The following is a 20360-nucleotide window of genomic DNA, read 5'->3' on the forward strand; positions in this document are numbered from 1 at the left end:
ATATTTAGGGGGAGAACAGGTATATTTAGGGGGAGAACAGGTATATTTAGGGGGAGAACAGGTATATTTAGGGGGAGAATAGGTATATTTAGGGGGACAACAGGTATTTAGGGGGAGAACAGGTATATTTAGGGGGAGAACAGGTATATTTAGGGGGATAACAGGTATTTAGGGGGAGAACAGGTATATTTAGGGGGACAACAGGTATTTAGGGGGAGAACAGGTATATTTAGGGGGAGAACAGGTATATTTAGGGGGACAACAGGTATATTTAGGGGGACAACAGGTATTTAGGGGGAGAATAGGTATATTTAGGGGGAGAACAGGTATATTTAGGGGGAGAACAGGTATATTTAGAGGGACAACAGGTATTTAGGGGGAGAACAGGTATATTTAGGGGGAGAACAGGTATATTTAGGGGGACAACAGGTATTTAGGGGGAGAACAGGTATATTTAGGGGGACAACAGGTATATTTAGGGGGACAACAGGTATTTAGGGGGAGAATAGGTATATTTAGGGGGAGAACAGGTATATTTAGGGGGAGAACAGGTATATTTAGGGGGACAACAGGTATTTAAGGGGAGAACAGGTATATTTAGGGGGAGAACAGGTATATTTAGGGGGACAACAGGTATTTAGGGGGAGAACAGGTACATTTAGGGGGAGAACAGGTATATTTAGGGGGAGAACAGGTATATTTAGGGGGAGAACAGGTATATTTAGGGGGATAACAGGTATTTAGGGGGAGAACAGGTATATTTAGGGGGAGAACAGGTATATTTAGGGGGACAACAGGTATTTAGGGGGAGAACAGGTATATTTAGGGGGAGAACAGGTATATTTAGGGGGAGAACAGGTATATTTAGGGGGAGAATAGGTATATTTAGGGGGAGAACAGGTATATTTAGGGGGACAACAGGTATATTTAGGGGGACAACAGGTATATTTAGGGGGAGAACAGGTATATTTAGGGGGAGAATAGGTATATTTAGGGGGAGAACAGGTATATTTAGGGGGAGAACAGGTATATTTAGGTGGACAACAGGTATATTTAGGGGGAGAACAGGTATATTTAGGGGGAGAACAGGTATATTTAGGTGGACAACAGGTATATTTAGGGGGAGAACAGGTATATTTAGGGGGAGAACGCCTACGGCTAGGAAACACTGTTATAGGGTTTAGATGTTGGCTTTTTGATGTATGATTCACAATTGTTATCATCAGCGGGGGTGGGGGTGGGGGGGGGGGGTGTCTACTGTATGTATTCATTGTGTGTAAACATAGATATGGTGTTCCACAGGGATCAGTATAAGAACCCCTGACATATCATCCACCTTCATTTGCAGCCTGGAGAGGTTTTACTCATTTAAAGCTAAACCCACAAAATGAATAATAATGTTCCACTTTATCCTTTTCCCACGCACTAGAGCATATATATTATATATATATATACATTATTGACATGAATATCTCTCTCAAACACACCTAGCTGTGGTGCACTTACTTTGAAAGTGAAATTGTAATTGTGTGTGTGAAAGTGTGTTTTATAATCATGTCTTTTCAAAAGTGTGTTTTACAATCATGTCTTTTCAAAAGTGTGTTTTACAATCATGTCTTTTCAAAAGTGTGTTTTACAATCATGTCTTTTCAAAAGTGTGTTTTATAATCATGTCTTTTCAAAAGTGTGTTTTATAATCATGTCTTTTCAAAAGTGTGTTTTACAATCATGTCTTTTCAAAAGTGTGTTTTACAATCATGTCTTTTCAAAAGTGTGTTTTACAATCATGTCTTTTCAAAAGTGTGTTTTATAATCATGTCTTTTCAAAAGTGTGTTTTATAATCATGTCTTTTCAAAAGTGTGTTTTACAATCATGTCTTTTCAAAAGTGTGTTTTACAATCATGTCTTTTCAAAAGTGTGTTTTATAATCATGTCTTTTCAAAAGTGTGTTTTACAATCATGTCTTTTCAAAAGTGTGTTTTACAATCATGTCTTTTCAAAAGTGTGTTTTACAATCATGTCTTTTCAAAAGTGTGTTTTACAATCATGTCTTTTCAAAAATGTGTTTTATAATCATGTCTTTTCAAAAGTGTGTTTTATAATCATGTCTTTTCAAAAGTGTGTTTTATAATCATGTCTTTTCAAAAGTGTGTTTTATAATCATGTCTTTTCAAAAGTGTGTTTTACAATCATGTCTTTTCAAAAGTGTGTTTTATAATCATGTCTTTTCAAAAGTGTGTTTTATAATCATGTCTTTTCAAAAGTGTGTTTTACAATCATGTCTTTTCAAAAGTGTGTTTTATAATCATGTCTTTTCAAAAGTGTGTTTTACAATCATGTCTTTTCAAAAGTGTGTTTTACAATCATGTCTTTTCAAAAATGTGTTTTACAATCATGTCTTTTCAAAAGTGTGTTTTATAATCATGTCTTTTCAAAAGTGTGTTCTATAATCATGTCTTTTCAAAAGTGTGTTTTACAATCATGTCTTTTCAAAAGTGTGTTTTATAATCATGTCTTTTCAAAAGTGTGTTTTATAATCATGTCTTTTCAAAAGTGTGTTTTACAATCATGTCTTTTCAAAAATGTGTTTTACAATCATGTCTTTTCAAAAGTGTGTTTTATAATCATGTCTTTTCAAAAGTGTGTTTTACAATCATGTCTTTTCAAAAGTGTGTTTTATAATCATGTCTTTTCAAAAGTGTGTTTTATAATCATGTCTTTTCAAAAGTGTGTTTTATAATCATGTCTTTTCAAAAGTGTGTTTTATAATCATGTCTTTTCAAAAGTGTGTTTTACAATCATGTCTTTTCAAAAGTGTGTTTTATAATCATGTCTTTTCAAAAGTGTGTTTTATAATCATGTCTTTTCAAAAGTGTGTTTTACAATCATGTCTTTTCAAAAGTGTGTTTTATAATCATGTCTTTTCAAAAGTGTGTTTTATAATCATGTCTTTTCAAAAGTGTGTTCTATAATCATGTCTTTTCAAAAGTGTGTTTTATAATCATGTCTTTTCAAAAGTGTGTTTTATAATCATGTCTTTTCAAAAGTGTGTTTTACAATCATGTCTTTTCAAAAGTGTGTTTTATAATCATGTCTTTTCAAAAGTGTGTTTTACAATCATGTCTTTTCAAAAGTGTGTTTTATAATCATGTCTTTTCAAAAGTGTGTTTTATAATCATGTCTTTTCAAAAGTGTGTTTTATAATCATGTCTTTTCAAAAATGTGTTTTACAATCATGTCTTTTCAAAAGTGTGTTTTATAATCATGTCTTTTCAAAAGTGTGTTTTATAATCATGTCTTTTCAAAAGTGTGTTCTATAATCATGTCTTTTCAAAAGTGTGTTTTACAATCATGTCTTTTCAAAAGTGCAAATGGCTCACAACACAAATCAATGAACCAATAATCTTCTTTTTCTGGCCTCTCTCCCAATAAGCCAAGTTATAATATTTCCAATTTTCCATCTCCTCCTTCCTGCTTCATGCACTTGGGAAGCTCCAAAAGCTTTGAAAGAGAGAAAGGTGTGGTGGTAGAAAAGCAGAGAGGAGAAGGGAGGTGCAGAGGGAGCGTAAGGCAAGATGGAGAAAAGTCAGAGAGTGGGCTCATTTTTTCCATTTCCTCTTCCCACCATCAACTCCTTCTCTCTCTTTTTGCCTCTGCACAGGACAACAATGAAAGAAGGTTGTGGAAAGAGATGCCTTTCACACCTCTGCCAAGTCCACTGTGACCAGTCCACTGTGGACTGCTGTGACGAGTCCACTGTGGACTGCTGTGACCAGTCCACTGTGGACTGCTGTGACCAGTCCACTGTGGACTGCTGTGACGAGTCCACTGTGGACTGCTGTGACGAGTCCACTGTGGACTGCTGTGACGAGTCCACTGTGGACTGCTGTGACGAGTCCACTGTGGACTGCTGTGATGAGTCCACTGTGGACTGCTGTGACGAGTCCACTGTGGACTGCTGTGACGAGTCCACTGTGGACTAAGGCAGATGTACATGGACATCCTTCATGGACATGAGAAGCACTTTGTGACAAGTTTTTGAGTCTCACAAATGGCAGAAAATCCCAAAGTGGAGAAGTTGTCTGCAGGGTACAATCCACAGTGTGGCCCCCAGGGATCAATAGTCAAACCCCTAACGTAAGCATCGTACACAATCCAGATGAAGTACCCTAAATTCCGGACTATAAACCGCTCATTTTTTCCTACAATTTGAACTCTGCGGCTTATAAAACGGTGCAGCTAATTTATGGATTTTTCTTCGTTGACAGCCATAATGTCAATATTAAAAAAAAAACACTGAAAATGTGTGTAAGTGTTTGTGCTGTGGCGCCATCTTTTGGACGAGTTTGCTCACTGCACGTGCTGCAGCGCTACATTGCCCTTCTGTTTAGAGCTGTCAACCGGAACTACAAGTGCTGTTTCGTAGTCATCCATAACGTTTCTACTCGTACGAATTCTTCATTCATCACTCCAAGCAACGTTTGTAAGTATTACAATACAACTAAACAATTATTTGTTACTAAACCTTCCCATGTGTGATGTCTGTTTTTTCATGTGTATTTGTACGCGCTATTGTAATGTAAAGTTGTTTGCATTAGCTAATATGCTAACACGTTTACGAGTGTCTGTGTTAGTATTATTAACTTACAATGGCATTCATTTTGTATTGTTTCACTTTCACAAACTTCTCAGTAAATTCACCAAAACATCACTGGGGAGTTATGGAGTCTGTTTAGCTGATTGGAGAGCTAGCTTGCGCAGCCAGTGGGTCCATAACTTCTGTTTTGGTTGATCAGCCGTTTTACTGCCGTGTTAGAGATACCGTTTGGAAACAACTAAGGTGTGTAAATAAACATTTACAGAATGTTTCTGTGTAAATAACTAATTTCACAACGTCTGCGACTTATAGTCCCGTGCGGCTAATATATGGAAAATATTTTTTTTCACCTAAAATCTAGTGAGCAGTCTGGAAAATACGGTATCTGCTAAATTTATTAGCGGCTTTTGTTCATTTTTCTTGTCTCACTTTCAGCCTTTGCCTGTCAGGAGTAGCCACAGCGAGTCAATTGCATGATTGGTTGAGATGAGTTTTATGCCTTTTCTGATGGCCACAAATGTGAGCCATGCCTGCTGCCAAGACGGGTAATATTTCATTACAGCGGTCATATTACTAAGTGGTTTACATTCAAAAATCCTAATAGGAGTAATATTCTACAAAAGAAACACAATAACTGTAATCAAGGGTGTCCCAATACAACTTTTGGGCTGCTGATACGATACCGATATTGGAGCCTTGAGTTGGGAATGATGGCGATATGAATCCGATACTATACCAGTTTTTGTATTATTTTGTAGTGTGCAACGTTACAAAAGGCTTGATCAAGTGAACTGACTCAAACAGAGAACAAAGAGTATCAAAAACCCTAACCTATTTATTATTAACCGCCTGAAATGGACTTATGCTGTCCTTAAGGTCAAGTGGAGTGGTCATTGTTGTGGCCACAATAGACAGCAGCTTTATTATTGTCCATTCTTAACATGTACAAGACACATAAGAACTGAAATGATATTTTCGGCATAAGAGCAGACGTACGTTACAAGACGGGACCGCCAACGGATCAGACACTTACAGCGCTCCTTAAATAATTCATTAAGTTAAGATCAAGATGCAGATCATTGAGCGATGTCACTGGATACTTTGTAATATGCTTTAGTACGTGTAAGTAATATGCAACATTAGTTATTAGGGCTGTCAAGTGATTATTCAAAACAATTCTTGTCTTCTCATATTTGAGTGATTTCACCCGGAAGACACCCGTGTTGTTACACGGTCTCTGATCACCATGAGAGGCGGACAATTTGGCTTCAAAACACAACTTTAGATACAAAGGTGTTGGACAAAGGTTCTTATCATCAAGTTTAAACTAGCATCTTAAAGCAAAACCCGTAGACAAGAATGGACAACAAGCAGAGGAGAAGACCACGTCAATGTTGTCAACAAAAGTAGCAGAGTGCAGTTCAAACACTTGCCTTTGCTAAACCCATCCATCCATCCATTTTCTACCGCTTGTCCCTTTTGGGGTTGCGGGTGGTGCTGGAGCCTATCTCAGCTGCATTCAGGCGGTAGGCGGGGTACACCCTGGACAAGTAGCCACCTCATCGCAGCCTTTGCTAAACCACCACATGTAAAGCACTTAACATCTGTCAAGACCAAGTCCTGCAAGAAGATGCCCACCACAGCTGAAGACCTTGGAGAGGCACAGGCACAGCAAGAAGAAGACCTTGGAGAGGCACAGGCACAGCAAGAAGAAGACCTTGGAGAGGCACAGGCACAGCAAGAAGAAGACCTTGGAGAGGCACAGGCACAGCAAGGATACACCAAATGTACGACACAAACAAGAGCATCAAGTTGCATCTACTGGCTGAATGTGAATTCATTTTGCTTCCTGAAGAACATTGGACATCTGTAAAGCATCGCAATCGCAACGCGTCAAAATAAGAGATCAGCATTGTCATCTGGAAAGGTAAGCAGCTTGTAATTTAAGGACAGGACAACATTTAAGTGAGTCAACACATAAAACAAAGTCCAAGAAGGAGGATGAAAAGCTCATGGAATTACCACACGGAGGAATCATAGAGCTCGTAGCCTAGAGAGAACAAAGCCAAGTTAAGAGTGGACCCTTTTCCACCGCAGGAACTTTTTCAGGAACTTCCCCCTTTACCCGGGTAAATAAGATCCCGCTGTGTTTCCACCAAAAACTACCCATGAAGATTTAGCTCTTCAGGAACCTTTCAGAGTTCCTTTCAGCTTGGTGGGACTTTTCCAAGCCACCAGGAACCTTTTGGTGGGCGGCTGTGCTGTCAAACACTGATTCAGTTCCTTAAACTTCTTTGTGCTGAAGAACACTGAGCAGCGGAACTATCTTGCACTCTTTCTACTCACTCTTTAAACTACATGTAGTTTATTGTTTAATATTTTTACTAACTTCATTTTAATACTCAAAGCTACAAGAAGTGAACCGACTCTTTTTCATGTATTTACGTAGGAGTATAAAGCCGGACTCGAAGCGTCGACCTCAGACAATTACTACTCTGACTTTGTTGGCAAAATCTGAAATAAATGAGTGGAAGGAAGGTTAATAACATCAAATATTAACTATTTACTTTATGACATGTTGTAAAAGTAGTCAGTGACACTCCATTTGTGGAGTTATTAGCTTCAACCCCAGCCAACAGAATGCTAATGCTAACATGCTAACGCTAAACCTGATGTGTCGGCGTGAGATAAACACTGACATTTATTATTTATAGAGATGTCCGATAATATCGGCCTGCCAATATTATCGGCCGGTAAATGCGTTAAAATGTAATATCGGAAATGATCGGAAATGATCGGTATCGTTTTTTTTATTATCGGTATCAGTTTTTTTTGTGTTTTTTTTTATTAAATCAACATAAAAAACACAAGATACACTTACAATTAGTGCAAATCAGGGTTAGGGTCTCACACACTAGCTGAGACTAAGAGTTATTGATATTAATCAGGGTTAGGGTCTCACACACTAGCTGAGACTAAGAGTTATTGATATTAATCAGGGTTAGGGTCTCACACACTAGCTGAGACTAAGAGTTATTGATATTAATCAGGGTTAGGGTCTCACACACTAGCTGAGACTAAGAGTAATTGATATTAATCAGGGTTAGGGTCTCACACACTAGCTGAGACTAAGAGTTATTGATATTAATCAGGGTTAGGGTCTGACACACTAGCTGAGACTAAGAGTTATTGATATTAATCAGGGTTAGGGTCTCACACACTAGCTGAGACTAAGAGTAATTGATATTAATCAGGGTTAGGGTCTCACACACTAGCTGAGACTAAGAGTAATTGATATTAATCAGGGTTAGGGTCTCACACACTAGCTGAGACTAAGAGTTATTAATATTAATCAGGGTTAGGGTCTCACACACTAGCTGAGACTAAGAGTAATTGATATTAATCAGGGTTAGGGTCTCACACACTAGCTGAGACTAAGAGTAATTGATATTAATCAGGGTTAGGGTCTCACACACTAGCTGAGACTAAGAGTAATTGATATTAATCAGGAGTGTGTCTCCACCACTGAAGCTGCTTCTGGGCTCCAACTAATGACTCACTGCTTGTTTCCATTGGAAAAGCCTAATGTTTGCGATGGCTGTGAGCCGCTGAAGTGACGGGAAGATGTCATTTCTTGTTGTGTCAGCTCAGCAGTGTTTAGAAGACAATCCCGTGGCCTAAAGGGGATTTCAAGGAGAAAGTCAATAAGGAACTTTCCATACCGCTTGAACAGTCGTGGCCTCGCCAGCCTCCCTCGCACTGACATCGGTCTGGAGCCACGCAGCGGCCGTGGACGCACTCCTTGGTGCAGCGAGCTGGTGATGACAGACAACATCTGACTGCTTTTGTCTCCAAATGCCCTCAGAAGAAGACCACATATATTTGGAGATGTCACCATCAGAGATATTTCAATGACACGACTTCTGCTTTCACCTAACCATCACCTATTTTCACTTTTCTACTTCCTATTTTCAAGTACAAAAGTTTTGAAAGGTGCTTATAATGAAAGGCAACTAATAATTATTGCATGTATAATAATAGTAATAATCTAAGATAATATGAAAAATGCATACTATCATTTTTTTCCACATTGTATTTCATCTTTTAAACCCTTTTTAAACTTGAAATGCCTCTTTTGAAAAGCACTAATACATGTATAGCAGTTATTAATACATTTACATGTAATAACACTATAATTATTATAATTACAATTATTGATACTATAACATAATAATTAATTGTTTTTCTTACTTTTGTATTTCATATTTTTTACTTTTAATTCTTTATTCGCCTCTTTTTAAAGTCTCTTATAAATTAAAGGCTGCCAAAGATAATGTAATAATAATCTGATAAAAGAATAATATAAAATAACATATAAAAGTTATACTATTGTTTTAGTTTTTTTTTTTTTTTACTTTAACCACCTGTTTTGAAAAGCGCTAATAAATTAATGGCAGCTAATAAATTAATGGCAGCTAATAAACATTATAAATATATGTATATATATATATATATGTATATATATATATATATATATATATATATATATATATATATATATATATATATATATATATATATATATATATATATATATATATATATATAATTATATATATATATATATATATATATAATTATATATATATATATATATATATATATATATATATATATATATATATATATATATATATATATATATATATATATATATATATATATATATATATATATATATATATATATATAGATAGATAGATAGATAGATACCGACTTAAACAAGTTGAAAAACTTATTGGGGTGTTACCATTTAGTGGTCAATTGTACGGAATATGTACTGTACAGTGCAATCTACTAATACAAGTCTCAATCAATCAATCAATGAACAATTACTATCCACCCATCAATGTACTCCATATTTTTTTCTTTTATCCTTTATTTGCCTGTTTTCAAAGGCGTTTACAAATTAAACCCCGCTATAGATAATCTTGTATAATAATCTAATAAAATAATAATAATAATGATGAGATAATAATATAAAATAATATTTAAAATGCATACTATTAATTATTTAAAAAAAAAAAAAAAATATATATATATATATATATAAAAAATCTTAAAACCTAAACTTTATCTGCCTGTTGTGAAAGACACTTATAAATAGGGGAAGCTAAATGTAATAACATAATTGTGTGTATATTGTGTAATGAGAATAATATTATTTGCTTTTAAAATCATACATATCTGTTTTTTCCCTTTTATTTCCCTCTTAGAAAAGCGGTAACGTGGTGCATGTTGAAGTGAACAAACTAATTGTTGAGACATGGAGAAGAAGTACTATTATACACTCGTTTAGCATGTTTTAATACTTAGTGTAATATTCATCTTTTATTATGTTTTGTCCACCTGGGACACGACAAATAAGCAGCAAGACAGGAAAATGCTGTTTCCTGGAATGTTTCACTGTGCGACACCACAGAAGCCAGCAGAGAAGCCACATTTTGTGGACTCTGGCAGGTGCGCTCATCAACATGTTGACCTTGCAGATTGAGTGCTTGAAGAAAATGTGCATAATGTTCATCTGATGGTGTCAAAAGCATCTTGCTACTTCAGAAGAGTTTTGTTGATATTTTCTCCAGATGATCTACCAATGACTTACCAACACATGTGTTGGCGCTCTCGTAGTAGCCCGGGCAGCACTGGTAGCGCTTGCGGTAGTCGGTCTTCACCGCCTGCCTGTATGCGCTCTTGTAGGTGATCCTGGAAGAAGGACGTTCAGGTCTTAAAGAGCACGAAGTCGCTGCTGCAGAAGATGTTGGCGCTACCTGTGACGCGGGCATCTGTAGTTGGTCCCAGGGTCCGAGCAGGGCTCCTCGGTCACATGGTCGTAAGGATGCGAGTACGACTCCTTGACTGAGGTGGTGAAGCTGCACACAAACATTAACAACAACTTTTCATTCCTGCTCATCTGTGTGTGTTTTCATTCAAATCCTCTGCAAATAGGAGTTGATTATTAGGATCAGAGTCCTTCAGCACAAAGCCCACTAACCCTAACCCTAACCCTAACTCTAACCCTAACCCTAACTCTACTTTCATTCAAATCACTCATTCAAATCCTCAACAAATAGGAGTTGATTATTAGGATCAGAGTCCTTCAGCACAAAGCCCACTAACCCTAACCCTAACCACCTCACTACTAAGCCCACTCCTCAAAGAGCCAGCTCACTACTAAGCCCACTAACCCTAACCCTAACCACCTCACTACTAAGCCCACTCCTCAAAGAGCCACCTCACTACTAAGCCCACTAACCCTAACCCTAACCACCTCACTACTAAGCCCACTCCTCAAAGAGCCACCTCACTACTAAGCCCACTAACCCTAACCCTAACCACCTCACTACTAAGCCCACTCCTCAAAGAGCCACCTCACTACTAAGCCCACTAACCCTAACCCTAACCACCTCACTACTAAGCCCACTCCTCAAAGAGCCACCTCACTACTAAGCCCACTCCTCAAAGAGCCAGCTCACTACTAAGCCCACTCCTCAAAGAGCCACCTCACTACTAAGCCCACTCCTCAAAGAGCCACCTCACTACTAAGCCCACTCCTCAAAGAGCCACCTCACTACTAAGCCCACTCCTCAAAGAGCCAGCTCACTACTAAGCCCACTCCTCAAAGAGCCAGCTCACTACTAAGCCCACTCCTCAAAGAGCCACCTCACTACTAAGCCCACTCCTCAAAGAGCCACCTCACTACTAAGCCCACTCCTCAAAGAGCCACCTCACTACTAAGCCCACTCCTCAAAGAGCCAGCTCACTACTAAGCCCACTCCTCAAAGAGCCAGCTCACTACTAAGCCCACTCCTCAAAGAGCCAGCTCACTACTAAGCCCACTCCTCAAAGAGCCAGCTCACTACTAAAGTTGTACTTTCAACCTGCCTCATTTTGCCGGCCATGCATTTTTTCACTTTTCCAATGAGTCCCTCGCCACATCTCCGTCTAAATATTCACCACAACGCATATTTCTTTTAAAAGAAACTTTTGGTCTAAATCAAGCATTTTCAAGCATAAAAATGGCTCCGTAAAGTAAAAATATCAATACTACAAATGGCCACTAGAGGACAACACAGCAATCAGAGTGTGCTGTTCACTGATTGGCTCAGCCGCAAGCACAGTTTCTATGTTGGATTAAAACCAGGACTAATGGGTGTATTTCAGGTTTTCAGGGCTCTCATAATGTTGAAATATTTATTTAAAATGTTGTGAACATTTTTTTACGCTTTAGCTATGAAAATATTTGATTTTGTAATGAATGATTTTCATCTAGAATGTTTCGCAGGGGATTTTATACCTGCGAAACCTGCGAAACAGGCTTGTAGGGATGATACCGCCTCTGTGTTTTTTTCCTGACCTAACGTATATTCTGCTCTACTCCGGTATTGAGCACTGTATAACGGATAAACCACAGTAACCTCGACTATATATATATATATATATATATATATATATATATATATATATATATATATATATATATATATATATATATATATATATATATATATATATATATATATAAACAACAATATATATAAGAACACGTTGAATACGTATATATATATGTATATATGTATTTGTATATTCATGTATACATAGACAACAAATGTGTATATATAATAAGAAAAATGTAAAACTAATATGTTTTCAACATTTGCTTATTATATTGTACATGTTATGTTTGTTTTGACCTTTGCTGTGTCTCAAAGAGAAGCAGTATGCTACACAAGAACGCAACAGCTTGCAATTGTCCATAAAAGGAGATAAAAGCCCAGAGAATGCGACGTAACATTGTGACTGCGCTGAATGCTGCCCCTTGCCCCTCCATCACAGAAAAGATGACATTGTCCTCACCTCTCCCACAGGCTGCACACATTGGGGTCTCTGGGGTTGAGGGAGCAGGCCAGGCTTAGCAAGAAGAAGAGCAGAAGCAGGACGTTGTGCACAGTCAGCATGGTCCTGAAAGACAAACAAACATTCACAATGTCTCATCTTTGGTGTCATCTCTGCAAAGAAACCTTCACTGTACTACTCTACTGTGTAATACTTCACATGATCTTGTCCTCCTGGGGAAAATAAAGTATCTAAACTGCACTGTCTGCATATAAATAATGATTTTTCTTTTTACTCTTTGACTCTAAACTCACTAAATTAACGTTTGTCTGCCATTTAAGACATTTTCAATGAAGTTCTGATAAAGTATTTCAGTCAGATGTCAAGATTCACCTTAGCTGAAGGTGTGTTTAAGATTGGGGGCACTTTCATTCTTTTTCAAATATTTATTCATTGTATAATAATGCTCATACACACACACACACACACACACACACACACACACACACACACACACACACACACACACACACACACACACACACACACACACACACACACACACACACACACACACACAAACACACACACACACACACACACACACCAACAAGACAGGCATGTTGGGCAGCGCACACACACAGAGTACTTACAAGCAGACACAGTGTGTAGACAGAAAAGGGAAAATGGACGCATGTTGGCTTAAAAAGTAAAGATAAAGGTGAAGGTTATTATCTTTTACCCAGCGTGACTCTCTCTCCAGGTCCTGATTGAAGTTATTTCCTCTGTCATTTAAGGTAGAGGCAGTACTGTACACAGTTGCATACATAACCATATTGGTGTTTGTTGTAAAACAGGGAAGATCATTAGTCCAAATAATAGAAAGTAAAGGACCTAAGCTGCTTCCTTGAGGCACACCGCAGTAGTTGTACTTGCGTTCAGATAAGCTAGCATTCAAACACACTCTCTGTGATCTTCCTGATAGATACTTGCTCAACATCCAAGAAAGTGACATACTATTAAAACCACATTTTCTCAGTTTGGAGATCATTATGTGGTGATCTACGACATAGTGATCTCTATACGGTCAGTGATCAGATCAATGCATATATCAGTACAACAATGACTCTGACTGGGGTGCTCCCTGGCAAATTTCACTCCAAAATACGGCCTGAAAGAACTTTGGATAAAACTGTTACCAAATTTTGGGCAAATAAAGACATGCATTCAAGTAGACTGTTTAAAAACCTTCCGGACGCATTTGTGCACTAATATTGGCTCTTTACTTAAGCAAATTTTATACATGCAAGTGAGTAATCATCTGTGTGTATATATATATATATATATATATATAGGGATGATGTTTGATAAGAAATTATCGAGTTCGAGCCTATTATCGAATCCTCTTATCGAACCGATTCCTTATCAATTCTCTTATGGAGTCCAGATAGGTTGTTGTACATGGAAAAAAACACACAATATTTGGTTTAACAAAAGCTCACTTTTATTATATGAGAAACAAATCAAATCTAATAAATAAATAAATAAATATTGACTGTTACCCCCCCTAAAAAAATAAAATAAAATAAATAAATATTGACTGTTGTTACCCAAAGTATATTAAGTGGGATTTTTCAGAGAAACAAATATATACAGTAACACAAAAACAAGCTGTCTCTGTGATCACTATAGGTGTATAAATAATAATATAGTGTTCAATAAAATCAGTCCCTTGGGCACAAAACTGGAAATAATGCAGCTCTCCAAAAAGTGCACTTCTGCTGCTATTGGAACATAACCGTTTGTTATGATGCTTTGACATTTTTGCACTTTATTTCTTTATTGAAAGAAAATTCTATGAAGAGAAAAGTTGTTTGCAAATGTGGTTACAATGCTAAAATATGAAAAGTTAAAGCTAAAAAAAGAAATACACTTTATTGAGTTAACATTATTTCTTTATGGGGGAAAGATGTTATGAGCTAGGCAAGGGAATATAACAACTACACTACCCAGCATGCAACGGGAGTGACGAGCATGCGTGGTAGCCCCGAAAAGTGTTGTTGCATGTCGTCACCCGTGAAAGTAAACGTCAAGAACTCAGCCAACACGCCTCGTCTGCATTATTTATAATTAGACAGACAACACATATACAGTGTGATTTTGTAACGTTTACAAGGAAAGAAAAACAAAAGTTGAAAAAGGGAGATATATGTTGTATATATATGTATGTGCTGCAGTGTTGTATATATATGTATGTGCTGCAGTGTTGTATATATATGTATGTGCTGCAGTGTTGTATATATATGTATGTGCTGCAGTGTTGTATATATATGTATGTGCTGCGGTGTTGTATATATATGTATGTGCTGTGGTGTTGTATATATATGTATGTGCTGTGGTGTTGTATATATATGTATGTGCTGCAGTGTTGTATATATATGTATGTGCTGTGGTGTTGTATATATATGTATGTGCTGCAGTGTTGTATATATATGTATGTGCTGCAGTGTTGTATATATATGTATGTGCTGCAGTGTTGTATATATATGTATGTGCTGCAGTGTTGTATATATATGTATGTGCTGCAGTGTTGTATATATATGTATGTGCTGCGGTTGCTTTAAGAAGGTTGCGACAGCTGCCATAAAGGAGGTGCGTTGCTAGCCTGGTTGCTATGTTTCCGCTTGGTGGTAAAAGTGTTGGTCATGTGTTTGTAGTCTGCTCAAATCTCTCAGTAAAGTTATTCATTGGATTATAGCTTTTGTTTTGAACTTTATTATTCCATTGTTTTTCCTGCTTTTGCTATCTGCGCCTAATGACTGAGCTACGTGACGTAAATTCTTGTGATGTCTCACAGGGCATTTCTGGTCGGGACGGGATTCGTGCCGAGGGATTCGAATAAAGAACCAACTCTTTTTCTTTACTATAGTGGTCTCGATAACGGGTACCGGTTCTCAAAAAGGGATTCGAGTCCGAGGACTCGGTTCTTTTCTTATCGAACATCCCTATATATATATATATATATATATATATATATATATATATATATATATATATATATATATATATATATATATATATATATATATATATATATATATATATACATATATATATATATATATATATATATATATATATATATATATATATATATATATATATATATATATATATATATATATATATATATATATATATATATATATATATATATATATATATATATATATATATATATATATATATATATATATATATATATATATATATATATATATAAAGCCAAAGTATTTGAAGACAAGCCTTTTGTTATGAATAGTTATTAGTAACAACGTATTCTTGTTGAATGTTTAGGGATGAATACCAAGTTTGGTACTTTTAAATTTATTGACTAAATTCCGTCGGTGCGATTTGCGTAAAATCAAAGTGTACTATATTTTGTCGTACACACACACAAAAGTAGCAAACATTTGTACAGTTGAGTACTGGTATCGATTCCTAGATACCACAGGGAATTGGTACTGTATCGGTTCAAATGTGAAAGTTATCCATCCCTATGCATGCTGCTTTGTTTTATTGTTCAAATGTTTGCTTTTTTTGTAAAAATGTTTTCTACAAAGTGCTGCGGGCCGCACTTTGAACACGGCTGTTTTGCTAGCTATGTACACTCAGTGACAAATAAGCTAGTTAGCAGTGACAAATAAGCTAGTTAGCAGTGACAAATAAGCTAGTTAGCAGTGACAAATAAGCTAGTTAGCAGTGACAAATAAGCTAGTTAGCAGTGACAAATAAGCTAGTTAGCAGTGACAAATAAGCTAGTTAGCAGTGACAAATAAGCTAGTTAGCAGTGACAAATAAGCTAGTTAGCTGCCTTTGCCGCCAGTGAAGGATCATGGAGAGAAGTGATCATGTTGGAACGTCCTCTGAACAAGAAATATTCTTGACCAATCATAGCCTTTACAGCTAGTCACGCAGACTTTGCACGGGCACAAATGAGACGGTGTAGCGGACGTTGGCGCCGCCACGCAGGACTTTTATCCAGGCTGCAAAGAAAGTGAAACTGACCAAATGCAAGAAGAACGTAGCAGGAGAGCAGCGACGTGTATTCTAGTGTGGAAACAATGTTGGCCCAGATGATTATCTTTCACTAAATCCTCAGTTGAAAGTGTAAAAGAGTCCATGAAAAGCAGCGTGGAGGTCAAGAGAAATGCAGCGTGGAGGTCAAGAGAAGCATCAGACGAGTGCAAGAGGAGAAGGAAATGACACTTCATGGTGACCTCCATCCTTCAGAGGCCTCACCAGCAGCATCTGGATCGCATCACGCAGGGACCTGTTAGGCTCTCAGGGAGACAAAGGGACATGTTTTTCTTCCCGTCACCTTTTAAAAAAAATCCCGAACAGCAGTCGGGCAGCGCGGGTAAGTGCCAGACTTCTGGTCAACACATGTGGACGTGAGCTCTCATTGTGCAGGTGACATCACTCGCTGGCAACTACACACTAATATTCTTCAACAAATCTATATTTGAAGACAAACAACTCTAGCAGGGTCGTTTGTGTCGGAAAAGGAGTTCTAAAACTATCTTTTACTGCACTGGTAATGTGTCACATACTACATGACTGCACTGGTAATGTGTCACATACTACATGACTGCACTGGTAATGTGTCACATACTACATGACTGCACTGGTAATGTGTCACATACTACATGACTGCACTGGTAATGTGTCACATACTACATGACTGCACTGGTAATGTGTCACATACTACATTACTGCACTGGTAATGTGTCACATACTACATGACTGCACTGGTAATGTGTCACATACTACATGACTGCACTGGTAATGTGTCACGTACTACATGACTGCACTGGTAATGTGTCACATACTACATGACTGTACTGGTAATGTGTCACATACTACATTACTGCACTGGTAATGTGTCACATACTACATTACTGCACTGGTAATGTGTCACATACTACATGACTGCACTGGTAATGTGTCACATACTACATGACTGCACTGGTAATGTGTCACATACTACATTACTGCACTGGTAATGTGTCACATACTACATTACTGCACTGGTAATGTGTCACATACTACATGACTGCACTGGTAATGTGTCACATACTACATGACTGCACTGGTAATGTGTCACATACTACATGACTGCACTGGTAATGTGTCACATACTACATGACTGCACTGGTAATGTGTCACATACTACATTACTACACTGGTAATGTGTCACATACTACATGACTGCACTGGTAATGTGTCACATACTACATGACTGCACTGGTAATGTGTCACATACTACATGACTGCACTGGTAATGTGTCACATACTACATTACTGCACTGGTAATGTGTCACATACTACATTACTGCACTGGTAATGTGTCACATACTACATGACTGCACTGGTAATGTGTCACATACTACATGACTGCACTGGTAATGTGTCACATACTACATGACTGCACTGGTAATGTGTCACATACTACATGACTGCACTGGTAATGTGTCACATACTACATGACTGCACTGGTAATGTGTCACATACTACATTACTACACTGGTAATGTGTCACATACTACATGACTGCACTGGTAATGTGTCACATACTACATGACTGCACTGGTAATGTGTCACATACTACATTACTGCACTGGTAATGTGTCACATACTACATGACTGCACTGGTAATGTGTCACATACTACATGACTGCACTGGTAATGTGTCACATACTACATTACTGCACTGGTAATGTGTCACATACTACATGACTGCACTGGTAATGTGTCACATACTACATTACTGCACTGGTAATGTGTCACATACTACATGACTGCACTGGTAATGTGTCACATACTACATGACTGCACTGGTAATGTGTCACATACTACATGACTGCACTGGTAATGTGTCACATACTACATTACTGCACTGGTAATGTGTCACATACTACATGACTGCACTGGTAATGTGTCACATACTACATGACTGCACTGGTAATGTGTCACATACTACATGACTGCACTGGTAATGTGTCACATACTACATTACTGCACTGGTAATGTGTCACATACTACATGACTGCACTGGTAATGTGTCACATACTACATGACTGCACTGGTAATGTGTCACATACTACATGACTGCACTGGTAATGTGTCACATACTACATTACTGCACTGGTAATGTGTCACATACTACATTACTGCACTGGTAATGTGTCACATACTACATGACTGCACTGGTAATGTGTCACATACTACATGACTGCACTGGTAATGTGTCACATACTACATGACTGCACTGGTAATGTGTCACATACTACATGACTGCACTGGTAATGTGTCACATACTACATTACTGCACTGGTAATGTGTCACATACTACATGACTGCACTGGTAATGTGTCACATACTACATGACTGCACTGGTAATGTGTCACATACTACATGACTGCACTGGTAATGTGTCACGTACTACATGACTGCACTGGTAATGTGTCACATACTACATGACTGCACTGGTAATGTGTCACATACTACATGACTGCACTGGTAATGTGTCACATACTACATTACTGCACTGGTAATGTGTCACATACTACATGACTGCACTGGTAATGTGTCACATACTACATGACTGCACTGGTAATGTGTCACATACTACATTACTGCACTGGTAATGTGTCACATACTACATGACTGCACTGGTAATGTGTCACATACTACATGACTGCACTGGTAATGTGTCACATACTACATGACTGCACTGGTAATGTGTCACATACTACATGACTGCACTGGTAATGTGTCACATACTACATTACTGCACTGGTAATGTGTCACATACTACATTACTGCACTGGTAATGTGTCACATACTACATGACTGTACTGGTAATGTGTCACATACTACATGACTGTACTGGTAATGTGTCACATACTACATTACTGCACTGGTAATGTGTCACATACTACATGACTGCACTGGTAATGTGTCACATTCTGCATTAACATCAACATCAAGAGTCTTTCAAAAATCTTGTGTAAGTTTTGTACAGTTTTCTGAACAGAACAGCTGCAGTGATTTGGTCAACATGAACTAGAAAAGCAGTCAGAAAGCACAAACCTCCGCCAGGCTTTTGTCCAAAGACTTACTCCATTTCTGACATTACAATATATTTTTTTGTTAATTTTGTTAAGTATCTTGTCTTTGCAGTCTATTCAATTGAATATAAGTTCAAAAGGATTTGTTGTATTCTGTTTTTATTTAGCATTTACACAACGTGACAACTTCACTGCTTTTGTTCTTTGTACTTGACAAGCAAAACCACAATGGTGGACTACAGCAGTACAGCAAGATGGTGACTTTTCTTGACCTGAAGTCCTGCAGTCAACACAACTTGACAAGGTGACCTAGCCAACCACTGAATATTATACTTTTTCACTCCTAACTGGCTAAATCCCATTTTAGACATTTTACTGTTATTCTTGACAAGGTTGTTTGTGCCAAAGAGTCTGGTGCTCTAATAAGAGATGTTGTGTTAGCTAATAAGAGATGCTGTGTTAGCTGATGCTCTAATAAGAGATGCTGTGTTAGCTAATAAGAGATGCTGTGTTAGCTAATAAGAGATGTTGTGTTAGCTAATAAGAGATGCTGTGTTAGCTAATAAGAGATGTTGTGTTAGCTGATCCTCTAATAAGAGATGCTGTGTTAGCTAATAAGAGATGCTGTGTTAGCTAATAAGAGATGTTGTGTTAGCTAATAAGAGATGTTGTGTTAGCTGATGCTCTAATAAGAGATGCTGTGTTAGCTAATAAGAGATGCTGTGTTAGCTAATAAG

The 20360-nt window shown here is 37.5% G+C and overlaps 1 protein-coding gene across 2 annotated transcripts in view; it reads right to left on the reverse strand.

Moving 5' to 3' along the window:
* Nucleotides 1-20360, reverse strand: part of LOC133660465 (platelet endothelial aggregation receptor 1-like) — a 618594-nt gene that overhangs the window by 56177 nt on the left and 542057 nt on the right. For both annotated transcript variants that reach the window (XM_062063981.1, XM_062063980.1), the window contains exons 10-13: nucleotides 12513-12617; nucleotides 10427-10528; nucleotides 10261-10361; nucleotides 8321-8413 (exon numbers count right to left, since the gene is read on the reverse strand). In XM_062063981.1, coding sequence (XP_061919965.1) covers nucleotides 8321-8413; nucleotides 10261-10361; nucleotides 10427-10528; nucleotides 12513-12617 — 401 coding nt within the window. The remainder of the gene's footprint in view (nucleotides 1-8320; nucleotides 8414-10260; nucleotides 10362-10426; nucleotides 10529-12512; nucleotides 12618-20360) is intronic.

The sequence above is a fragment of the Entelurus aequoreus genome, linkage group LG11 (genome assembly GCF_033978785.1).
Source record: "Entelurus aequoreus isolate RoL-2023_Sb linkage group LG11, RoL_Eaeq_v1.1, whole genome shotgun sequence".
Taxonomy (NCBI): domain Eukaryota; kingdom Metazoa; phylum Chordata; class Actinopteri; order Syngnathiformes; family Syngnathidae; genus Entelurus; species Entelurus aequoreus.